General features: G+C 42.0%; 1 protein-coding gene across 2 annotated transcripts; it reads right to left on the reverse strand.

Annotated features, from left to right (window-relative positions):
- Positions 1–4,295: 4,295 nt before the first annotated feature.
- LOC116373895 (gastrula zinc finger protein XlCGF17.1-like) lies at positions 4,296–23,850 on the reverse strand. 2 transcript variants are annotated; one of them, XM_031822190.1, is made up of 4 exons: positions 23,739–23,850; positions 22,556–22,794; positions 10,761–10,955; positions 4,296–8,467 (listed from the first exon to the last, which is right to left on the reverse strand). In XM_031822190.1, exons 2-4 carry the CDS (start codon positions 22,656–22,658, stop codon positions 7,713–7,715), a joined length of 1,053 nt encoding a protein of 350 aa, XP_031678050.1. In that variant the 5' UTR covers positions 22,659–22,794; positions 23,739–23,850; the 3' UTR covers positions 4,296–7,712. The 2 variants fall into 2 exon arrangements, with proteins under 2 accessions (XP_031678050.1, XP_031678049.1); XM_031822189.1 differs by lacking the exons at positions 22,556–22,794; positions 23,739–23,850 and adding an exon at positions 18,603–18,831.
- Positions 23,851–24,549: the final 699 nt, after the last annotated feature.

Here is a 24,549-nt window from a genome sequence, read left to right on the forward strand (position 1 = left end):
TCATCATAAGTCCTTTAGGAAATAATGTCTGGAGGGTGAAAATCCCTCCAGACATTATTTATCACCCCCCCTGTTTGACTTCTTAACTTTTCTCAACGCCACACAAATTAAAGGTAGAAATGTCCTGCTCAGGTCATTTAAAATGTACTGCGACTGGATAATCCCTGTCGTTTATCCTGGTTGAACTTTTATTGAACTTTTATGTTCACTAATTCTCTGTTTGAGAGAGCGGGAAGTTTTACCGACATAGCAGAGCCCACATGGACATTTGGGCTCTGGAAGGCCACCAAAGGAAGGCCACCAAAAATTCAGAGATTTCCATACCCAACTATAACATCTTCCGTCAAGATAGAACTGCCGCAAAGGGGAGGAGTTGCAGTTTACTGCAGAGATAGCCTGCAAGTAATGTCATACTTTCCAGGTCCATACCCAAACAGTTCGAACTACTAATTTTGAAAATTACTCTCTCCAGAAATAAGTCTCTCACGGTTGCCGCCTGCTACCGACCCCCCTCAGCTCCCAGTGTGCCGGGACACCATTTGTGAATTGATTCGCCCACCATCTACTCAGTGTTCTGTTAGGTGACTCTAAACTGGGATATGCTACCCCCGCCACACCGAACCGCCATTCCTCAGTCTAATCTATATCCATCAATCTCACACAAATCATCAAGTAACCACCATAACCAAACCTAACTCTGTAAACAAAGGCAACCCTCATAGAACTTCATCCTGACCAACTGCACTCCAAATACAAACACCTCCGCTGGTCGTCAAACCATGATCTCAGCTGATCACTGCCTCATTGCCTGTATCCGCTACGGAGCCGCAGTCAAACGACCACCCCTCATCACTGTCAAACGCTCCCTAAACACTTCTGTGAGCATGGCCTTTCTAATCGACCTGGCCCGGGTATCCTGGAAGGACATTGACCTCATCCCGTCAGTTGAGGATGCCTGGTCATTCTTTAAAAGTAACTTCCTCACCATTTTAGATAAGCATGCTCCGTTCAAAAAATGCAGAACTAAGAACAGATACAGCCCTTGGTTCACCCCAGACCTGACTGCCCTCGACCAGCACAAAAACATCCTGTGGCGGACTGCAATAGCATCGAATAGTCCCCGTGATATGCAACTGTTCAGGGAAGTCCGGAACCAATACACGCAGTCAGTCTCCAATCGACATCTCCAATCGAAAATCAAATCAAGAGTCGGCTTTCTATTCCGCAACAAAGCCTCCTTCACTCAAGCCGCCAAGCTTACCCTAGTAAAACTGACTATCCTACCGATCCTCGACTTCGGCGATGTCATCTACAAAATGGCTTCCAACACTCTACTCAGCAAACTGGATGCAGTCTATCACAGTGCCATCCGTTTTGTCACTAAAGCACCTTATACCACCCACCACTGCGACTTGTATGCTCTAGTCGGCTGGCCCTCGCTACATATTCGTCGCCAGACCCACTGGCTCCAGGTCATCTACAAGTCTATGCTAGGTAAAGCTCCGCCTTATCTCAGCTCACTGGTCACGATGGCAACACCCATCCGTAGCACGCGCTCCAGCAGGTGTATCTCACTGATCATCCCTAAAGCCAACACCTCATTTGGCCGCCTTTCGTTCCAGTACTCTGCTGCCTGTGACTGGAACGAATTGCAAAAATCGCTGAAGTTGGAGACTTTTATCTCCCTCACCAACTTCAAACATCAGCTATCTGAGCAGCTAACCGATCGCTGCAGCTGTACATAGTCTATTGGTAAATAGCCCACCCTTTTCACCTACCTCATCCCCATACTGTTTTTATTTATTTACTTTTCTGCTCTTCTGCACACCAATATCTCTACCTGTACATGACCATCTGATCATTTATCACTCCAGTGTTAATCTGCAAAATTGTAATTATTTGCCTACCTCCTCATGCCTTTTGCACACATTGTATATAGACCCCCCCTTTGTTTTCTACTGTGTTATTGACTTGTTAATTGTTTACTCCATGTGTAACTCTTTGTTGTATGCTCACACTGCTATGCTTTATCTTGGCCAGGTCGCAGTTGCAAATGAGAACTTGTTCTCAACTAGCCTACCTGGTTAAATAAAGGTGTTCTCAACTAGCCTACCTGGTTAAATAAAGGTGTTCTCAACTAGCCTACCTGGTTAAATAAAGGTGTTCTCAACTAGCCTACCTGGTTAAATAAAGGTGAAATGAAAAAATAAAATAAAAAATAAAAAATAATGTAAATAACATGGGTGGTGGAACACGTAATAATGTAATTTATTTGGATTTTCACCCTCCAGACATTACAACAGTCTGACCCCCATATAGTCTTGGGCATATATTGAACTCTAACAAAGGGCCATGGAAAAGGTCTGTTGAAATGAGTACTGTAATGATGTTGAGAATGGTAACACAAGCTTCTTCTCTGGTTCCATTATCCAATAGATAGATAGTGGGAAATATTGTCTCTGGACTTTGGAACCTAATAAAACGCTGTTATTTTTAAAAAAGTTATATGAAATGAGTCTGTAGTTTCTAAATGATAGTGAGTGGAGGATGATTTGAAATGAGTCTGTGTAGTTTCTAACCCTTGTGATAGTGAGTGTAGGATGATATGAAATGAGTCTGTGTAGTTACTAACCCTTGTGATAGTGAGTGGAGGATGACACGCCCCTTTTTAGCTTTCAACTCTTACCCACTTTTAGAATAGTTTTATTTACCTTTTGTGTTGTACAGCCTACTGATATGAATACATACACTACCAGCCTACTGATATGAATACATACACTACCAGCCTACTGATATGAATACATACACTACCAGCCTACTGATATGAATACATACACTACCAGCCTACTGATATGAATACATACACTACCAGCCTACTGATATGAATACATACACTACCAGCCTACTGATATGAATACATACACTACCAGCCTACTGATATGAATACATACACTACCAGCCAACAGTTCGGACACACCTACTCATTCAAGGGTTTTTCTTTAATTTTACTATTTTCTACATTGTAGAATAATAGTGTTGTCATCAAAACATATGAAATACACATATGCAATAATGTATTAACCAAAAAAAGTGTTAAACAAATAAAAATATATTTTATATTTGAGATTCTTCAAAGTAGCCGCCCTTTGCCTTGATGACAGCTTTGCACACTCTTGGCATTCTCTCAACCAGCTTCAAGAGGTAGTCAGTCACCTGTAATGCATTTCAATTAACGTGTGTGAATTTGTGGAATTTCTTTCCTTCTTAATGTGTTTGAGCCAATCAGTTGTGTTGTGACAAGGTAGGGCTGGTATACAGAATATAGGCCTATTTGGTAAAAGATCAAGTCCATATTGTGGCAAGAACACCTCAATTAAACCATTTGTAACAGAATTTTAGTTAGTCCAGCATTAAGCTTTCCTTTCAACACCATGGAGTGAATCCTTACCACTGCTACACCTGGCTAATGGCCACCGGAGTCTCGTCTGACAGCATAACAGGTAATTCAGCCACATTTACTGCTGATATATCTGACTTGCTTGAAACAAATATGGTTTCTACTGACTCCTTGTGGATTTGTGTAAGTCGATAAGAACCGCCTAGTTAAATAAATGTTAGATAACAATAAAATATGTACATGCTAAAATCACCACTGTAAAGCACACAGGGTGTTCTCTCCATAGGCCCACCTTCCTTTCTGCATCAGACTCCAGCCTCATGTCTGCGGTGGAACATCTACTTCTGAATGTACCATGCTTAGATTCATAATGACATCTCAGATTGAACTGACACACTGCAAACAAGACACACTGGTTTGAAATGACAGAAATATGATTAATATATTTTAACAGAACAGGTAGGACTATTAATATAGACATAGGTGATTTTACCACTGTAATCAGATCAACATTATTATGTTATGGTCATTGAATTGATTAGCCCACTAACCACGTGTTAAATGTGTAGTGTAGCCTACACTGTGTAGCCTACACTATGAATTGGGAAGCTATAGGCTATTTGTTAATAGGCTAATTATGTTCTGGCCCGCAGACTAGCTACAAGCCCAGCAACAAATTGACTAGAGGTCAAACCTAGTTACCAACCCACATTGTATATTGTCAATTCAATTTCCCCCATCATCACAATACAGATCATTCAAATGTGTGGTTATAGTGCTAAACTTGAAGGACTCATTGTCTCTGTGAATTGAAATGATACTGTTCCCCACCAGTGCCCTCAGAAGAGGAAACAACGATACAATGTAGTCTAACAACATCTCTTTCAAACAGCACAGATGTGATTCACTGTAGAAGCACTGGTCCTCTTACATTTTAATTCAAAGTTGCATATTACAATATTTAAGGACATATCAGATGGTCTGTTCTGACCATAACAGTCACACCAAGCATATGTTTGGTTGGTATAATATAGAAATGGGTGAATAATGTACCCATGAAAACCCTATGAAATAGCTCCCCAATACCATCTGATGTATATATTTAATGTATGACATGACTGGTGACCACAGCCCTTCCAACAATACATTTAAATCATGTTTTACTGTGATTGTTTCCACCCTGCTGAATGTATTCAATGTATTCCATTTCAAATGTGTCTCCCAGTGCAGCTTTACTTCCAGGCTATTATGACACATCTGTCAGTTTCTTCTATGTTTCTAGGCCCAGTACAATGGAAAACATACATTTTTTTGGGCACTACCATTCCACGAAAATAACAGGCTATATCTTCTTTATTGTACTACAATCGTACATTTTTGTATGGGCTGTTCTTCACATCAGGGTGCTGCTGCAGGCTCTCTGAGTCTCTTGACCATGTAAGGCGGGCGGGGCACGCTCTCCACTTCCCTCCAGGAGTTATTTAGCAAGCATGACAACACATCACTCCAGATAGACACAAGCAAAAACTCTTGCATAAATGTAGCAGTCTATACACCTAATCATTAGTGATCTGACATGCTGTATTACATGGAAACTGTAGGCTACTAACAGCAGCAGTTACATAGTCTAGTTTACTATGTTCCTGTCCCTCTGGCCAGGGTAAACACAGTGGTAATGTTGTGTATTGTATATACAGTATTTCACATCAAACAGTTTATTTCATTTAAGAGAAAAAAAAGTGGTTGCCCAACATTTTATTTTATTTTTACCTTTATTTAACCAGGCAAGTCAGTTAAGAACAAATTCTTATTTTCAATGACGGCCTAGGAAGACTGGGTTAACTGCCTGTTCAGGGGCAGAACAACAGATTTGTACTTTGTCAGCTCGGGGGTTTGAACCTGCCGAACATAAATTCATCTACAAACATTTTTCATTACAATCTTGTCACTTAGCAGATGCTCTTATCCAGAGCAACTTACAGGACAAATACGGTTTAATTGCCTTGCTCAAGGGCACAATGACAGACTTTTCACCTAGTCGGCTTGGGATTCAAACCAGCAACCTTTCAGTTACTGGCCCAACACTCTTAACCGCTAGGCTACCTGCCACCAGATCAATTAACTTCTATACAGTTATTCAAATACATTCATCATCAATGACTAAAATAATAAATCGAGTATTAAAAGACAATTTGAATAAACACAAGTAGATTCATACTGTTTAAACAAAAGTTGAGTAATATTAAATAATCAACCCAAACAAATGCTTAAAAGTGATCATCACACCATCTTTATCTGATATACATTGTGTACAAAAAACCTTCCTAATATTGAGTTGCACCCCCCCTTTGTCCTCAGAATTAGCCTCAATTTGTCTGGACTATCCAAGGTGTTGAGAGCATTCCACAGGGATTCTGGCCCAATGCTTCCCACAATTGTGTCTAGCTGGGAGCGGATCTCTACTCCGAATAGCTTGTTCCATCTCCTGTCACAGATGAACACTTGGATTGAGATCTGGTGACTCGTCAGGCCACTGCAGTAAACTGAATTCACGGTCATGTTCTTGGAACCATTCCTGGACCAGCCTTGTGGCATAATCCTACTGAAGAAATCTATTTGCAGATGGATACACTGCTGCAGTGAAGGGATGCACCTGATTGGCAATGGTGTTTAGAAATCCTGTGGTATTCCAAGTTGCTCCACTTTTATCAAGGGGCCCAGAGTGTGGCATGAATACAAACTCCACACCATCACCACCAGCCTGCAAAGATGACACGAGGCATGATGGATGTACTCGTGGTTTCCTGTATACCCTAGTCCTCCCATCAGCATGACACAGAAGGAACAGGGATTCATCAGGCCAGGCAATGTTTTTCAAATTCTCCAGCGTCGTCTTTTCATTTCTTAGCCAACTCCAACTGCAGTCTCTTGTTTTCTGCTGAAAGCTAATGGGGATCCAAAATAAATACATCATAAAAACCACATCATTAAGGATTATAGTGTTCAGCTGGGTTCACCTATGTCATGGAAAGAGCAGGCGTCTCTTCATGTTTTGTACACTCTGTACATGTTGTGTCTACCAGCTCATTCCCACGGAAAAATGCAGAGAGAAGCAGTACTACCCAGTCAACAACTCCATTGTGAGACTCCTCACAGAGGATATTCAACCCTAAAGCCAAATCCAAGGCCAACTCAATATCTTTACAGTAGAAGCTAACAAAACACACCAAAACTGACAAGGTGCACACTGATCAGTAAAGTAAAGAGAGGATAATATACATACTATAACGCTCCCTCTCCTCTGCACAGTTCTCTCATAGTGAGAAACTATAGGATTACAATAGTGTTCTACGCTTTCTTCATTTGATCCAATTCAACGTTGCCAATTATTTTATGAGATGAGAATTAAGTGGAGTGTCAAATCTTAGCTGGTCTGAGAGAACTGATGGTTTCTCTCCTTTATGTATACATTGGTGTCGTTTTAAATGGCCCAATCTGTAGAATCTCTTCTCACTGTCAATGAATGCAGTGATAAGGCTTCACTCCTGTGTGTACACGTTCAAGTCATTTTAAGTGGCACAGAAAAGAGAAACTTGACGCACAGTCAGAGCAGATGTAAGGCTTCTGTAGTAGCAGAATCAGAATTAGTTATGTAACATTGATAAATAAATAATGTTGTATTTATATAATAATGCTTATGTGAGATATTTGTCATTAGAATGTCTTCTTTTGGATAATACTGTTTGCAGTTATCCCTTCTCTGCCAGGGCTTAGTCACATTGGGCCCCAGAGAGGGGTGAGGTCAGGCCTGTCTTCTTATGGGAATGTGTCTAACTATTTACATGTCCTCTCTGAGGTTGCCCTTATCTTGATTTAGTATATGACCTAAGAGGCTCACTGTCTTTTCTGATCTTGTCCAGGAGGGGGTGTATTTGATATATGCCATTGGATGAGGTAATGTTTTTGGTTCTAAGTGGGAGCAAGAACAAGATAAGACCTTAGTTTAGGAGACCAAACTGAACGATAATTTATAGCCAATGCTGTCTGGCTATGTGTGTCTTTGCTATAAAGGATCTCAGTTGCCAATATGTAAGCACTCTCAGAGAATTCATTTATAGACACTGAATTGATCTGAGAGTCACAGGGCTATGGTGAAGCTCATATAATTAAAGATGGACTTTATGATAACTCTGACTTGCGTGTGGTTTGCTCTCTCGTGATTTGGTAATACAGGACATTTCCACGACACTTCTCTCCTATGTGTGCTCTCTGATGACCTTTAAGCACAGCTGTTGTTTTAAAACATTTTCCACAGTCAGATCAATGGTCCTTTCTGTTGACCTTGGTGTCTTTTTAAGGTGCTTAGTCGAGAAAACCTCTTTCCACAGTCAGAGCAGGAGTAAGGCTTCTCTCCTGTGTGTGTTCTCTGATGACGATTTAGCTCAGTTGATGTTGTGAAGCATTTTACACAGTCAGAGCATACGTAAGGCTTCTCTCCTGTATGCATACGTTCATGTGATTTTAAGTTGCTCAGTAGAGAGAACCTCTTCCCACAGTCAGAACAGGAGTAAGGATTCTCTCCTGTATGTATACGTACATGTGCTTTTAAGTTGCTCAGTTGAGAGAAACTCTTTCCACAGTCAGAGCAGGAGTAAGGCTTCTCTCCTGTGTGTGTTCTCTGATGACGTTTTAGCTCAGTTGATGTTGTGAAGCATTTGACACAGTCAGAGCAGCAGTAAGGCTTCTCTCCTGTATGTATGCGTTCATGTCGTTTTAAGTTGCTCAGTAGAGAGAAACTCTTTCCACAGTCAGAGCAGGACACAGGCTTCTCTCCTGTGTGTATCCGTTCATGCACTCTCTGATGAATGATCAGAACCTCTAATGTTGTGAAATTCTTCCCACAGTCAGTACAGGAATACAGATTCTCTCCTGTGTGTATTTTTAGGTGTATTTTCAGCTTTGATAGAAATGGGAAAATCTCCTCACAATGTGGGCAGTGATGAGATCTCTTAGCGCTATGATCTTCCTGCTGTTGCTCTCTAGATGCAGAGAACGTGGCACCATGGTTTCCTGTGTGAACATCAGAAGAACTAGTCAGTTGGTGGACAAACTTACTCATTCAAGGGTTTTTCTTTATTTTTACTATTTTCCACATTGTAGAATAAGTGAAGACATCGAAACTATGAAATAACACATATGGAATCATGTAGTAACCAAAAAAAAGTGTTAAAATAAATCAAAATATATTTTAGATTCTTCAAAGTAGCCACCCTTTGCCTTGATGACAGCTTTGCACACTTGGCATTATCTCAACCAGCTTCACCTGGAAGGCTTTTCCAACAGTCATGAAGGAGCTCCCACTTATGCTGAGCACTTGTTGGCTGCTTTTCCTTCACTCTGCAGTCCAACTCATCCTAAACTATCTCAATTGGGTTGAGGTCAGGGGATTGTGGAGGCCAGGTCATCTGATGCAGCACTCCATCACTCTCATTCTAAGTCAAATAGCCCTTACACAGCCTGGAGGGGTGTTTTGGGTCATTGTCCTGTTGAAAAACAAATGAGTCCCACTAAGCCCATACCAGATGGGATGGCATATTGCTGCAGACTGATGTGGTAGCCATGCTGGTTAATAAATCACTGAGTGTTACCAGCAAAGCACTCCACCATCACACCTCCATGCTTCACGGTGAGAACCACACATGCAGAGATCATTCATTCACCTACTCTGCATCTCACAAAGACACAGAAGTTGGAACCAAAAATCTGAAATTTGGACTAATCACACCAAATTACAGATTTCCCCTGGTCTAAATGTCAATTGCTCGTGTTTCTTAGCCCAAGCAAGTCTCTTCTTATTGGTGTCCTTCAGTAGTGGTTTATTTGCATCAATTCGACCATGAAGGCCTGATTCACACAGTCTCCTCTGAACAGTTGATGTTGATGTGTCTGTTACTTGAACTCTGAAGCTGGTAACTCTAATGAACTTATCCCCTGCAGCAGAGGTAACTCTGGGTCTTCCTTTCCTGTGGCAGTCCTCGTGAGAGTCAGTTTCATCATAGCGCTTGATGGTTTTTGCAACTGCGCTTGAAGAAACTTTCAAAGTTCTATAAAATGTTCTGCATTGATTGACCTTCATGTCTTAAAGTAATGGACTGTCATTTCTCTTTGCTTATTTGAGCTGTTCTTGCCATAATATGGCCTTGCTCTTTTACCAAATAGGGCTTTCTTCTGTATACCACCCCTACCTTGTCACAATACAACTGATTGGCTAAAACGCATTAAGGAAAGAAATTCCACAAATTAACTTTCAACAAGGCACACCTGTTAATTGAAATGCATTCCAGGTGACTTCCTCATAAAGCTGGTTGAGAGAATGCCCAAGAGTGTGCAAAGCATTCATCAAGGCAAAGGGTGGCTACTTTGAAGAATCTCACTTTTTTGGTTACTACATGATTACATATGTGTTACTTAAAGTTTGTTTTCACTTATATTACAATGTAGAAAATAGTACAAATAAATAAAACCTTGGAATAAGTAGGTGTCCAAACCTTTGACTGGTACTGTCCATGTCAATCAAATTTATTTTATAAACACTTTTTTACATCAGCAGTTGTCACAAAATGCTTTTCAGAAACACCAAAGAGCATACAATGCAGGTGTAGAAGCACAGCGGCTCGGAAAAGTTAGAAAGAAACGCAGAGAGGAACCAGGCCCAAAAGGGTTGGCCAGTCCTCTTCTGTCTGTACCGGGTGACATATGTATTCATATCAGTAGGCTGTACAATACAGGGGAATAAAACTATTCTAAAAGGGGGCAAAAGTCATAAATGAGTCATATCATCCTCCACTCAATATTACAAGGGTTAGTCACTACACAGACTCATTTCATATCATCCTCCACTCACTATCACAAGGGTTAGTAACTACACAGACTCATTTCATATCATCCTCCACTCACTATTACAAGGGTTAGTAACTACACACTCATTTCATCCTCCACTCACTATTACAAGGGTTAGTAACTACACAGACTCATTTCATATCATCCTCCACTCACTATCACAAGGGTTAGTAACTACACAGACTCATTTAATTGCATCCTCCACTCACTATCACAAGGGTTAGAAACTACAGACTAATTTCATAGAACTTTAAAACACTGGCAGTTTGTCTACTTCACTTCTTTAGTCTACTAATAAAACAAATGCTGACAATACTGGTGTCAAACCATGCAAGTCTCAGTAGCATGAAACAACATCTACCTTCTCATTGAAACAGTTCATCATGAAACAGTTCTACTGCAACTTTTCATGCACAGTGGGAAGTTGGAATGAACAACAAACTTAGATAGAAACTGCTCTTACCATGAGAAACAGATTCCCCAATCTTCTCCTCCTCCTCCTCCTCCTCCTCTTCTTCATCTTTAATGATGACATTCAGCTCCAGTGTTTGACTGCAGTCTTCCAGCTTCACTGATGTCATCTCTGGATCCTGCAGTGCAAACTGGGCTTCACTGCCACAATCAGGACCCAGTGAATGAATATTGGTTTGGACATAGTCTGGAATGAGAGAGGCAGGCTGGGTTTGTACTCACTATTGATGTAACCGGCCTCAGACTTAATTCTAGTCGTCCTGTAGTAACAATGAGACAAAAGTTATTGTCTTGACAGTTCTGGCACTTTCTTTATTCTCTAAAAATATAATATATGTTCAATTATCTAATTCAGTACTTGACTTGGACTGAAATAGGTGCCGGTACTGTTTATATTTAGGTGCAGCAGCTTCACAACACCGTTGAGCTAATATTCTATAAGAGGAACATGAGCTCAAACAGTAGAAATCTGAGGTGCCGGTACTCAGTCAAGCACTGATCTCATTTCAAAACATCTGGTAGCTAAGCATTGACAACAAAACATTACGTAATTCAAATTAGACAAAGTACAAGCTTTAAATTAGACTACACAATGTAAGTGCGCTTAAACCATAGTAGACTCCACAAATTCACATACAGTGGGGCAAAAAAGTATTTCGTCAGCCACCAATTGTGCAAGTTCTCCCACTTAAAAAAGATGAGGCCTGTTAATTTCATCATAGGTACACTTCAACTATGACAGACAAAATGAGAGAAGAAAAAAAATCCTGAAAATCACATTGTAGGATTTTGAATGAATTTATTTGTAAATTATGGTGAAAAATAAGTATTTGGTCACCTACAAACAAGCAAGATTTCTGGCTCTCACAGACCTGTAACTTATTCTTTAAGAGGCTCCTCTGTCTTCCACTCGTTACCTGTTTTAATGGCACCTGTTTGAACTTTTTATCAGTATAAAAAAGACACCACTATGGCCAAGACCAAAGAGCTGTCAAAGGACACCAGAAACAAAATTCTAGACCTGCACCAGGCTGGGAAGACTGAATCTGCAATAGGTAAGCAGCTTGGTTTGAAGAAATCAACTGTGGGAGCAATTATTAGGAAATGGAAGACATACAAGACCACTGATAACTTCCCTCGATCTGAGGCTCCACGCAAGATCTCACCCCGTGGGGTCAAAATGATCACAAGAACGGTGAGCAAAAATCCCAGAACCACACGGGGGACCTAGTGAATGACCTGCAGAGAGCTGGGACCAAAGTAACAAAGCCTACCATCAGTAACACACTACGCCGCCAGGGACTCAAATCCTGCAGTGCCAGACGTGTCCCCCTGCTTAAGCCAGTACATGTCCAGGCCCATCTGAAGTTTGCTAGAGAACATTTGGATGATCCAGAAGAAAATCAGGAGAATGTCATATGGTCAGATGGAACCAAAATAGAACTTTCTGGTAAAAACTCGACTCGTCGTGTTTGGAGGACAAAGAATGCTGAGTTGCATCCAAAGAACACCATACCTACTGTGAAGCATGGGGGTGGAAACATCATGCTTTGGGGCTGTTTTTCTGCAAAGGGACCAGGACGACTGATCCGTGTAAAGGAAAGAATGAATGGGGCCATGTATCGTGATATTTTGAGTGAAACCCTCCTTCCATCAGCAAGGGCATTGAAGATGAAACGTGGCTTGGTCTTTCAGCATGACAAACACACTGTCCGGGCAACGAAGGAGTGGCTTCGTAAGAAGCATTTCAAGGTCCTGGAGTGGCCTAGCCAGTCTCCAGATCTCAACCCCATAGAAAATCTTTGGAGGGAGTTGAAAGTCCCAAAACATCACTGCTCTACAGGACATCTGCATGGAGGAATGGGCCAAAATACCAGCAACAGTGTGTGAAAACCTTGTGAAGACTTACAGAAAACGTTTGACCTCTGTCATTGCAAACAAAGGGTATATAACAAAGTATTGAGATCAACTTTTGTTATTGACCAAATACTTATTTTCCACCATAATTTGCAGATTAATTAATTAAAAATCCTACAATGTGATTTTCAGGATTATTTTCCTAATTTTGTCTGTCATAGTTGAAGTGTACCTACGATGAAAATTACAGGCCTCTCATCTTTTTAAGTGGGAGAACTGGCACAATTGGTGGCTGACTAAATACTTTTTTGCCCCACTGTAAATGCCAAAATGACTCAAACATTTCGTACAAGGTTGCAGTATGTTTTAGGCAGCACATGTACTATTTTAAAAATAGTAATAGTATTTCCATTCACACCATAGTAACATTTATAAAGATAGAAACAACGTAATGTGTCTGAATATTACAACACATGATAATCATTACATTCATCTTAAAAACTGTAGTGTGACTGAAATTGTCTCTCTGCACCCGCACTGAAGCCCATTGGCGCAGACAAGAGTGGACACCGCCATTTTACCAGCTCTTGAATTTTACACAAAACCAATAACATGCTAAACAAACTCAGAAATCTCAAATAAATGTATTCTTTATTAAAATTACCTTGAGGAAATGTACATCCATTCAGACAAACCCAAAGCTTCAAGCTATGTGACTTGTAAAATAGTTGATACAATCACCTGGTTTGACTCAAAAATAACAGCATCAAACGTGATAATACCTTAACGGATGTTACCTAGCATGGTATGACATGTTCCTTCGATAATACATAGAAACCGACACAAAGGTTATCTTCTTGACATCACAGTTCTGGCGTTTTCTTTATTCTGAAGAATGGTGCCTGCCTGGAACTTCCTGTTCCCCCACTACCACAGTGCAGCGACAGATAAAACAACAAGACAGATATTTCACCAGATGTATAAATGTGAAGCATCCGCTTAGCGTTTCCACTCACTACCAAATATGGTAGTGAGAGGAAGCCCGCTGGCAGGCAGTGGGAGAAGACGGAACGAGATGGATTTTGGCCGACATTCTGCAAATGTTCTAAATCGATGAAACACCTGATCTTAATACAGTTCTGTTTCCAAAACGAAAATATTTTATGAACAAGAGTGGACTAAGATCTGTAGACTTTACCATTTGCAACAGTTTTAAATAATTGCGTAATTTAGAAGGAACGTAAAAGCGAATTGAGTTATTGCACACGAGCGATTCACAGAAGAGTTCCCTAACAGAAACGTGCAGATGTGTTGTATAACGCACCAGTAGGATGTCGCTGACTCCTGCTTGGCTCTGCCCACTATGACTGATCTGTTCCCATTGGAAATGACCAGCTGTGGTCCATTCTTGGATTAGTTATAAAAATAAAAAACTTGTGCAATTGTCCATTCATTCAGGGAGTGAGCTGCACATCATTGGGTGAGTCAGTGAAACTGGAACGCTTGATTAGGACTATAACTTCCTCCTCATATTGTACAATGTGTTTCTCCTCACACCTGGCCTAGGCTATTGATGGATTAGAGACAAGGTTGTTTTTATTGATCTCAGATTCTCCGTTTGTCAGTGTCAAAGCAGCCTGTCATTTTGGTCAAGCCATGGTAATGCATGCAATGCTTTATTATAAAGGTATTTTATTTAATGTGTTCTGGTACCCTACAGACCCCCAGGTCACCCCCCCTCTCAGGCTCACTTCTGGTTCCAGCACCTCCCAATTTACTAATGAAGCACTGGAGAAGTGGGTAGCTGCTGCTGCCTCCCCTGGGACACATCTCCTTTACATAGAGTTATTCAGGCTGTTGATTGTGGCCTGTGGAATGTTGTCCCACTCCTTTTCAATGGCTGTGTGAAATGCCTGGATATTCTCAGGAACAGGAACAAGCTGTCGCAGACATCGATCCAGACCATCCCAAACATGCTCAAAGGGTGACATTTCTGAGTATGCAGGCCATCGAAGAACTGGGACATTTTCAATTGTGTACAGATCCTTGCGACGTGGGGCTGTGCATTGTCATGCTGAAACATGAGGTGATGGCGGCTGATGAATGGCAGGACAATGGGCCTCAGGATCGTGTCATGGTTTCTCTGTGCATTCAAATTTCCATCGATAAAATGCAATTGTGTTTGTTGTTTGTAGCTTATGCCTGCCCATATCATAACCCTGATACCACCATGGGGCACTCTGTTCACAACACTGACATCAGCAAACCACACGCCCACACAACACCATATATGGCAGTCTGTAGATGTGAGGCTAGTTGGGCATACTGACAAATTCTCTAAAACAACAAAGGTAGAGAAATTAACATTAACTGATCTGGCAACAGCTCTGGTGGAAAATCCTGCAGTCAGCTTGCCAATTGCATGCTCCCTTAAAACTTCAGACATCTGTGGCTTTTGTATTTATTAGAGATCACCATAAGCTGCTGCCAAGCACCTACTCTTGTCTCCAGCACAAGGTGCACCTGTGTAATGATAATCATGCTATTTAATCAGTTTCTTGATATGCCACACCTGTGAGGTGGATGGATTATCTTGGCAAAGGAGAAATGCTCACTAACGGGGATGTGCACAAAATTTGACAGAAATAAGTTTGTGTGTGTAGATTATTTCTGGGATATTTTATTTCACCTCATGAAACCAACACTTTGCATGTTTCGTTTATATGTTTGTTGTATACAGTATATATTTTTTTTTATGATGCAAAAACTATCAATAATGAAATGTAAATTAAACTAAATCAGCCTGCTTTTCTGTTCTAACCAGGTCCCTACACAGGCTGAGAAGGATCCTATAAGAGCAGAACATTAGTCCTTGTAGTCGTCTTGGAGGCCCAAAAACGTCTCCGCTGCAGATATAATGATGTCCAGCTTCAAGGACGTCTTGTGCAGTATAATTAATAACTGTGGCTATAAATACTAAAATATCCACCTTCACAATATGTGTATCCAGATCACTTGATTGACGTACAACATTTACAACTGGTTGAGGTGCATCCACCTCCATATCTTCTTCAAAACTGTGGCCTCTTGCCCTTATAACTCTCTTAAATACACTGAGGTTGGAGTCATTAAAACTCGTTTTTCAACCACTCCACAAATTTCTTGTTAACAAACTAAAGTATTTGCAAGTCGGTTAAGACATCTAATTTGTGCATGGCACAAGTCATTTTTCCAACAATTGTTTACAGACAGATTATTTCACTTTTAATTCACTATATCACAATTCCAGTGGGTCAGAAGTTTACATACACTAAGTTGACTGTGCCTTTAAACAGCTTGGAAAATGATGTCATGGCTTTAGAAGCTTCTGATAGGCTAATTTACATTATTTGAGTCAATTGGAGGTTTACCTGTGGATGTATTTCAAGGTCAACCTTCAAACGTAGTGCCTCTTTGCTTGACATCATGCGAAAATAAAAAATAAATAAGCCAAGACATCAGAAAAAAAAATTGTAGACCTCCACAAGTCTGGTTCATCTTTGGGAGCAATTTCCAAACACCTGAATGTAACACGTTCATCTGTACAAAAAATTGCAAACAAGTATAAACACCTTCTTTGGGATTTGGTTGGCGGATCGCATCCAACTCTTAGGTGCCTACACCTCCACCTACTGTACTGGTGTGAGGCCATTCATAGCCTACATACATTCAATTCATTGATATGCTAATTAATACAAAATTGCCCCGCCAACTATTTGCCCTCTAAAAAATGTGAGGAAAAATGTTATTGGTTCGTGCAGTAGACTGTGACCTCCTCCTCAGCCCCAATTGGCAGTACGCCCAGAACATTGTTCAGTTTCAAGGTCTCAGCACACGCAACAGCAAAATGTTAATTATGAATTATCAATAATGAATAAGCTAAATTATGCAAATATAACTCTGAGTAAGCAGTATAAAGGAGAACTACCAGGACTGCCCCGGCAGAGCTCCCGACCAACGCAGTATAAAGGAGAACTACCAGGACTGCCCCGGGCAGAGCTCCTGACCAACGCAGTATAAAGGAGAACTACCAGGACTGCCCCGGGCAGAGCTCCTGACCAACGCAGTATAAAGGAGAACTACCAGGACTGCCCCGGGCAGAGCTCCCGACCAACGCAGTATAAAGGAGAACTACCAGGACTGCCCCGGGCAGAGCTCCTGACCAACGCAGTATAAAGGAGAACTACCAGGACTGCCCCGGGCAGAGCTCCTGACCAACGCAGTATAAAGGAGAACTACCAGGACTGCCCCGGGCAGAGCTCCCGACCAACGCAGTATAAAGGAGAACTACCAGGACTGCCCCGGCAGAGCTCCCGACCAACGCAGTATAAAGGAGAACTACCAGGACTGCCCCGGGCAGAGCTCCCGACCAACGCAGTATAAAGGAGAACTACCAGGACTGCCCCGGGCAGAGCTCCCGACCAACGCAGTATAAAGGAGAACTACCAGGACTGCCCCGGGCAGAGCTCCCGACCAACGCAGTATAAAGGAGAACTACCAGGACTGCCCCGGGCAGAGCTCCCGACCAACGCAGTATAAAGGAGAACTACCAGGACTGCCCCGGGCAGAGCTCCCGACCAACGCAGTATAAAGGAGAACTACCAGGACTGCCCCGGGCAGAGCTCCCGACCAACGCAGTATAAAGGAGAACTACCAGGACTGCCCCGGGCAGAGCTCCTGACCAACGCAGTATAAAGGAGAACTACCAGGACTGCCCCGGGCAGAGCTCCTGACCAACGCAGTATAAAGGAGAACTACCAGGACTGCCCCGGGCAGAGCTCCCGACCAACGCAGTATAAAGGAGAACTACCAGGACTGCCCCGGGCAGAGCTCCCGACCAACGCAGTATAAAGGAGAACTACCAGGACTGCCCCGGGCAGAGCTCCCGACCAACGCAGTATAAAGGAGAACTACCAGGACTGCCCCGGGCAGAGCTCCCGACCAACGCAGTATAAAGGAGAACTACCAGGACTGCCCCGGGCAGAGCTCCCGACCAACGCAGTATAAAGGAGAACTACCAGGACTGCCCCGGGCAGAGCTCCCGACCAACGCAGTATAAAGGAGAACTACCAGGACTGCCCCGGGCAGAGCTCCCGACCAACGCAGTATAAAGGAGAACTACCAGGACTGCCCCGGGCAGAGCTCCCGACCAACGTATACTATGGTTCTTTAAGTTTGATGGAACCTCTCTATCTTGTTAATAATAAAGAATGATTCCTTTAAGTTTGACTGAGTCCCATTGTGGTGATTTTCTATAAACGCAAAAAAAAAAAAAAACTGACCATGACGGAACCTCCACCTCACTCTGAAAAACACCAAAAGAAAGATGCCCAGGGTCCCTGCTGATCTGCGTGAACGTGCATTATGCATGCTGCAAGGAGGCATGAGGACTGCAGATGTGGCATGGGCAATAAATTGCAATGTCCGTACTGTGAGACACCTAAGACAGCGCTACAGGGAGACAGGACGGACAGCTGATCGTCCTCGCAGTGGCAGACCACGTGAAACAACACCTGCACAGGATCGGTACATCCGAACATCACACCTACAGGACAGGTAGAGGATGGCAACAACTGCCCAAGTTACACCAGGAATGCACAATCCCTCCATCAGTGCTCAGACTGTCCGCAATACGCTGAGAGAGGCTGGACTGAGGGCTTGTCGGCCTGTTGTCAGGGCAGGTCCTTACCAGACATCACCAGCAAAAACTTTGCCTATGGGCACAAATTCCCCCCAGAAATGTCTGGGAACTTGCAGGTGCCTTGGTGGATGAGTGGGGCAACATCTCACAGTAAGAACTGGCAAATCTGGTGCAGTCCATGAGGATGAGATGTACTGCAGTACTTAAACAGTTCATCATGAAACAGTTCTACCGCAACTTTTCATACACAGTGGGAAGTTGTAACAAACAACAAAATTAGATAGAACCTGCTCTTACCATGAGAAACAGATGTCCCAATCTTCTCCTCCTCTTCTTCCTCTTTAATGTTGACATTCAGCTCCAGTGTTTGACTGCAGTCTTCCAGCTTCACTGATGCCATCTCTGGATCCTGCAGTGCAAACTGGGCTCCACTGTCACAATCAGGACCCCGTGACTGTAGGTTTGGACTCAGTGTGGAAGGAGAGAGGCAGGCTGGGTTTGTCCTCACTGTTGATGTTAACGGCCTCATACCTGAGTCGGCAAGTAGTACAAGAGAAACAGACACAAAAGTTATTTTCTTGAAAGTTCTGGCAAGGTCTTTCTTCTCTATAAAATATATTCCATTTTTTCTTGTTCAATTATCTAATTCAGTGCTCGACTTGGACTGAAATAGTTGCCGATACTCATTTTGTGTGCTGGTACTGTTTATATTTAGGTGCAGGAGCTTCATAATACATTTGAGCTAAAACTTAACCTGTAGTAGATAAATGCATAAATGGCTCAAAAACCATTTAGTACAAGGTTACAGTTTGTTTTAGGCAGCACAATGTGCTATTTTCCTTAATAACCTTGTATTCACTACTTTACAAAAAAAAAAAAGTATTTCCTGTTCACACCATAGTAACGTTTATAGATAAAGACAAACTGATTTTGTCAACGGTATTACACATGTAGAAAAAAGATAATCATTACATTTAAAGATAATCAAAACAGTAAACCGTAGCTGTAAAATTATCTACCTCTGCTACATCCACACTTCCTGCACTGAAGTCCGTTGACGCAGACCGACTGGGCGCCGCCATTTTACCACCTTGTGAATTTTTCCTTTCATGGAGCTCTACGGACAATTCCTTTTTCCCAAATTCGCATAAATGACTAAAAACCATTTAGTACAAGGTTTCAGTATGCTTTAAGCATCAATATGTACTATTTTCCTGAATAACCTTGTATTCGCTGTATTATTTCAATCAAAAACCTATAGTATTTCCCGTTCACACCATAGTAACATTTACAGATAAATATAGAAACAACTGCATATGTCTGAATATTAGTACACATGTAGAAACACGATAATCATTACATTTAGCTTCAAAACAGTAGAGCAACTGTGAAATTGTTTCTCTCTGCTGCACCCTCACTGCCTGCACTGAAGTCCGTTGACGCAGACTGACTGGGAGCCGCCATTTTACCAGCTTGTGAATATTCCCTTTCATGGAGTTCTACGGACAATTCCTTCGACCTCATGACTTGGTTTTTACTCTGACATGCACTGTCAAATGTGGGACCTTATATAGACAGGTGTGTGCCTTTCCAAATCATGTCCAATCAATTGAATTTACCACAGATTGACAACAATCAAGTTATAGAAATATCTCAAGGATGATCAATGAAAACAAGATGCACCTGAGCTCAATGTCGATTCTCATAGCAAAGGGTTTGAATACTTTTGTAAAAAAGGTATTTCTGTTTTGAATTCTTTATAAATGTGAAAAAATTCCTAAAAACCTGTGTTTGCTTTGTCATTATGGGGTATTGTATGTAGGTTGATGAGGAACGTTTTTTAATTAATTAATTTTAGAATAAGGTACCTTCTCCGCTATGCAATCTGGTTTCCGAGCTGGTCATGGGTGCACCTCAGCCACGCTCAAGGTCCTAAACGATATCATAACCGCCATCTATAAAAGACAGTCCTGTGCAGCAGTCTTCATCGACCTGGCCAAGGCTTTCGACTCTGTCAATCACCGCATTCTTATCGGCAGACTCAACAGCCTTGGTTTCTCAAATGACTGCCTTGCCTGGTCCACCAACTACTTCTCAGATAGAGTTCAGTGTGTCAAATCGGAGGGCCTGTTGTCCGGACCTCTGGCAGTCTCTATGCGCGTGCCACAGGGTTCAATTCTCGGGCCGACTCTTTTCTCTGTATATATCAATGATGTAGCTCTTGCTGTTGGTGATGCTCTGATCCACCTCTATGCAGACGACACCATTCTGTATAAATCTGTCTCTTCTTTGGGCACTGTGTTAACAAACCTCCAGACGAGCTTAAATGCCATACAACACTCCTTCCTGTGGCCTCCAACTGGTCTTAAATGCAAGTAAAACTAAATGCATGCTCTTCAGCCGATCGCTGCCCACACCCGCCCGCCCGACTAGCATCACTACTCTGGACAGTTCTGACTTAGGTATTTGTAGTTGTCCACATAATCTAAGTGTCTAGTTAGACTGTAAAATGTCCTTCCAGACTCACATTAACCATCTCCAATCCAAAATTAAATATAGAATTGGCTTCCTATTTTGCAACAAAGCTTCCTTCACTCATGCAGCTAAATACACCCTCGTAAAACGGACCATCCTACCAATCCTTGACTTTGGCGATGTCATTTACAAAATAACCTCCAACACTCTACTCAACAAATTGGATGCAGTCTATCACAGTGCCATCCGTTTTGTCACCAAAGCCTCATATACTACCCACCACTGCGACCTGTACACTCTCGTTGGCTGGCCATCGCTTCGTACTCGTCGCCAAACCCACTCGCTCCAGGTCATCTATAAGTCTTTGCTTGGTAAAGCCCCACCTTATCTCAGCTCACTGTTCACCATAACAATACCCACCCGTAGCACACGCTCCAGCAGGTATATCTCTCTAGTCACCCCCAAAGCCAACTGCTCCTTTGGCCACCTGTCCTTCCAGTTCTCTGCTGCAAATGACTGTAACTAATTGCAAAAATCACTGAAGTTGGAGACACTCACTAACTTTAAGCATCAGCTGTCAGAGCAGCTTACCGATCACTGCACCTGTACACAGCCCATCTGTAAATAGCCCACCCAACTACCTCATCCCCATATTGTTATTTATTTTTGCTATTTTGCACCCCAGTAACTCTCTACTTGCACATCATCATCTATCATCATCTATCACTCCAGTGTTAATGCTAAATTGTAATTATTTCGCCACTATGGCCAGTTGTAAATGAGAACTCGTTCTCAACTGGCCTACCTGGTTAAATAAAGGTGTTCTCTACTGGTCCACCTGGTTAAATAAAGGTGTTCTCTACTGGCCCACCTGGTTAAATAAAGGTGTTCTCTACTGGCCCACCTGGTTAAATAAAGGTGTTCTCAACTGGCCCACCTGGTTAAATAAAGGTGTTCTCTACTGGTCCACCTGGTTAAATAAAGGTGTTCTCTACTGGTCCACCTGGTTAAATAAAGGTGTTCTCTACTGGCCCACCTGGTTAAATAAAGGTGTTCTCTACTGGCCCACCTGGTTAAATAAAGGTGTTCTCTACTGGTCCACCTGGTTAAATAAAGGTGTTCTCAACTGGCCCACCTGGTTAAATAAAGGTGTTCTCTACTGGCCCACCTGGTTAAATAAAGGTGTTCTCAACTGGCCCACCTGGTTAAATAAAGGTGTTCTCTACTGGCACACCTGGTTAAATAAAGGTGTTCTCAACTGGCCCACCTGGTTAAATAAAGGTGTTCTCTACTGGCCCACCTGGTTAAATAAAGGTGTTCTCTACTGGCCCACCTGGTTAAATAAAGGTGTTCTCAACTGGCCCACCTGGTTAAATAAAGGTGTTCTCTACTGGCCCACCTGGTTAAATAAAGGTGTTCTCTACTGGCCCACCTGGTTAAATAAAGGTGTTCTCTACTGGCCCACCTGGTTAAATAAAGGTGTTCTCTACTGGCCCACCTGGTTAAATAAAGGTGTTCTCTACTGGCCCACCTGGTTAAATAAAGGTGTTCTCTACTGGCCCACCTGGTTAAATAAAGGTGTTCTCTACTGGCCCACCTGGTTAAATAAAGGTGTTCTCTACTGGCCCACCTGGTTAAATAAAGGTGTTCTCTACTGGCCCACCTGGTTAAATAAAGGTGAAATAAAATAAATGAAACAGTTCTACAGCAACTCTTCCTGCACAGTGGGAAGTTGGAATGAAAAACACCAACTTAGATATATAACCTGCTCTTACCATGAGAAACAGATGTCCCAATCTTCTCCTCCTCTTCTTCATCTTTTATGTTGACATTCAGCTCCAGTGTTTGACTGCAGTCTTCCAGCTTCACTGATGCCATCTCTAGATCCTGCAGTGCAAACTGGGCTTTACTGTCACAATCAGGACCCAGCGACTGTAGGTTTGAACTCAGTGTGGAAGGAGAGAGGAAGGCTGGGTTTGTCCTCACTGTTGATGTTACTGGCCTCAGACTTAATCTGAGTCAGCCAGTAGTAATAAAGAGAAACGGACACAAAAGTTAGTGCCAGAACTGTCAAGACTTACTTTATTCTCTAAAAATATGGTTAATATTTAGGTGCAGGAGCTCCACAATACTGTTGAGCTAATATTCTATAAGAGGAACATGAGCTCAAACAGTAGAAATTTGAGGTGATGGTACTCAGCTCCGGTGAGCTCCTGTCCAAGTCAAGCACTGATCTAATTTCAATAGATCTGGTAACTAAGCATTGACAAAACATTCACATTAGACAAAGTATACACTTTAAATTAGGCTACACAACTTAAATTAACTTAATCTATAGTAGATTTCCTGAATTCACATAAATGCCTCAAAACCATTTAGTACAAGGTTGCAGTATGTTTCAGGGAGCACTATGTACTATTTTCCTGAATAACCTTGTCTTCCCTGTATTATTTCAATCAAAAACCAATGGTATTTCCGTTCACACCATAGTAACATTTATAGATAGAGAGAAACAACTGAATGTCTGAATATTAGTACACATGTAGAAAACTGATAATCATTACATTTAGCTCCAAAACAGTAGTGGAACCGTAAAATTGTCTTTCTCTGCTGCACCCTCACTGCCTGAACTGAAGTACGTTGATGCAGACCGAGGGGGAACCGCCATTTTACCATCTCCTGAACTATACACAAAACCAAAAACGACGTGTAAAACGAACCCAGAAATCTAAAATAAATTGATCCTTAATGAAATTACCTTGACGAAATTATATACATCCACTCAGACTAACCCAACGTCTCTATGTGATATGTAAAAAAAAAAGTGATCACGTTCACTCACGCGTTTTGACATAAAAATTCCACATAAAAACTTTATCACGCGTGATAATACCTTGACGTATGTTACCTAGCATGTTATTACATGTTCTTTCGATATTAGAACGTGCTATTACATACCAGTAGTAATACATTAGAAAGGGACACTAAAGTTGTCGTCTCGACTGCACAATTCTGGCGTATCCTTTATTCTGAAGAATGATGCGCGCTTGCGCGGAACTTCCTGTTCCCCCACTACCAGTTTCTAAACCCAGAGACGTAACAACGCGAGACTTCAGAGAACGCTTGCGAAGCGGACCAATCCGGGGTTTGACAAGTCAATGAGAGAAGTGAACAATTCTGATACTTTTGCAGCGGCTAATGGGCATCCTAATAACTACCAAAAAGATTCAGTCGGCACACACTTGAAACATGGCCATTCTTTTATCAATTTTATAACTGCAGTGGTTTATTCACAATAGCTCTCACTGCGTATCTTACATATCTCAGAATTACGTGAATAGGCAGACACTCTTCACTCTTCCAGCGAAACTCCAGATATAACACTTTTTTTGCTACCCTACTTCGAAAAACAATGCTCTCTCCTTCTGCTCTTCTGAGACGCATGAAATCAAAACAAAACCACTACTGGTCACTCTGACTGACTCTACCTTTCCTCATGCCTCCTTTACCATCTTCCTGACCTCAAATGATATCCCAAAATGCACAATCGTTGATGAATTGTGCTCCAAAAGAAACCAATGTTCGTTTACAACTTTTGGTCTGTTTGCTCAATTTTTCGTTGTCTCCGTCTTCCATTGATTCTTACCAACTTTACTCAACTGGGAGATATCAGACTCGAACAGCACATCCGCCATATTTCCCTCCCCAAAACCAGACACACCCCGCTACGGACTAACTTCTGAATGTACAGTATAATCATGCATTGAAT

Source organism: Oncorhynchus kisutch, unplaced genomic scaffold (assembly GCF_002021735.2).
Source record: "Oncorhynchus kisutch isolate 150728-3 unplaced genomic scaffold, Okis_V2 scaffold4085, whole genome shotgun sequence".
In the NCBI taxonomy this organism is placed as follows: Eukaryota; Metazoa; Chordata; class Actinopteri; order Salmoniformes; family Salmonidae; genus Oncorhynchus; species Oncorhynchus kisutch.

Excerpts from the sequence above, each read along its gene's own strand:
- LOC116373895 (XM_031822190.1), bottom strand. The coding sequence starts at position 22,658 with ATGGCATCAGTGAAGCTGGAAGACTGCAGTCAAACACTGGAGCTGAAT. Across the intron at positions 10,956-22,555 it reads TGGGACATCTGTTTCTCATG|ACTATGTCCAAACCAATATT; the intron begins GTAAGAGCAGGT and ends CTCTCATTCCAG. Across the intron at positions 8,468-10,760 it reads TGGGGAATCTGTTTCTCATG|GAAACCATGGTGCCACGTTC; the intron begins GTAAGAGCAGTT and ends ATGTTCACACAG.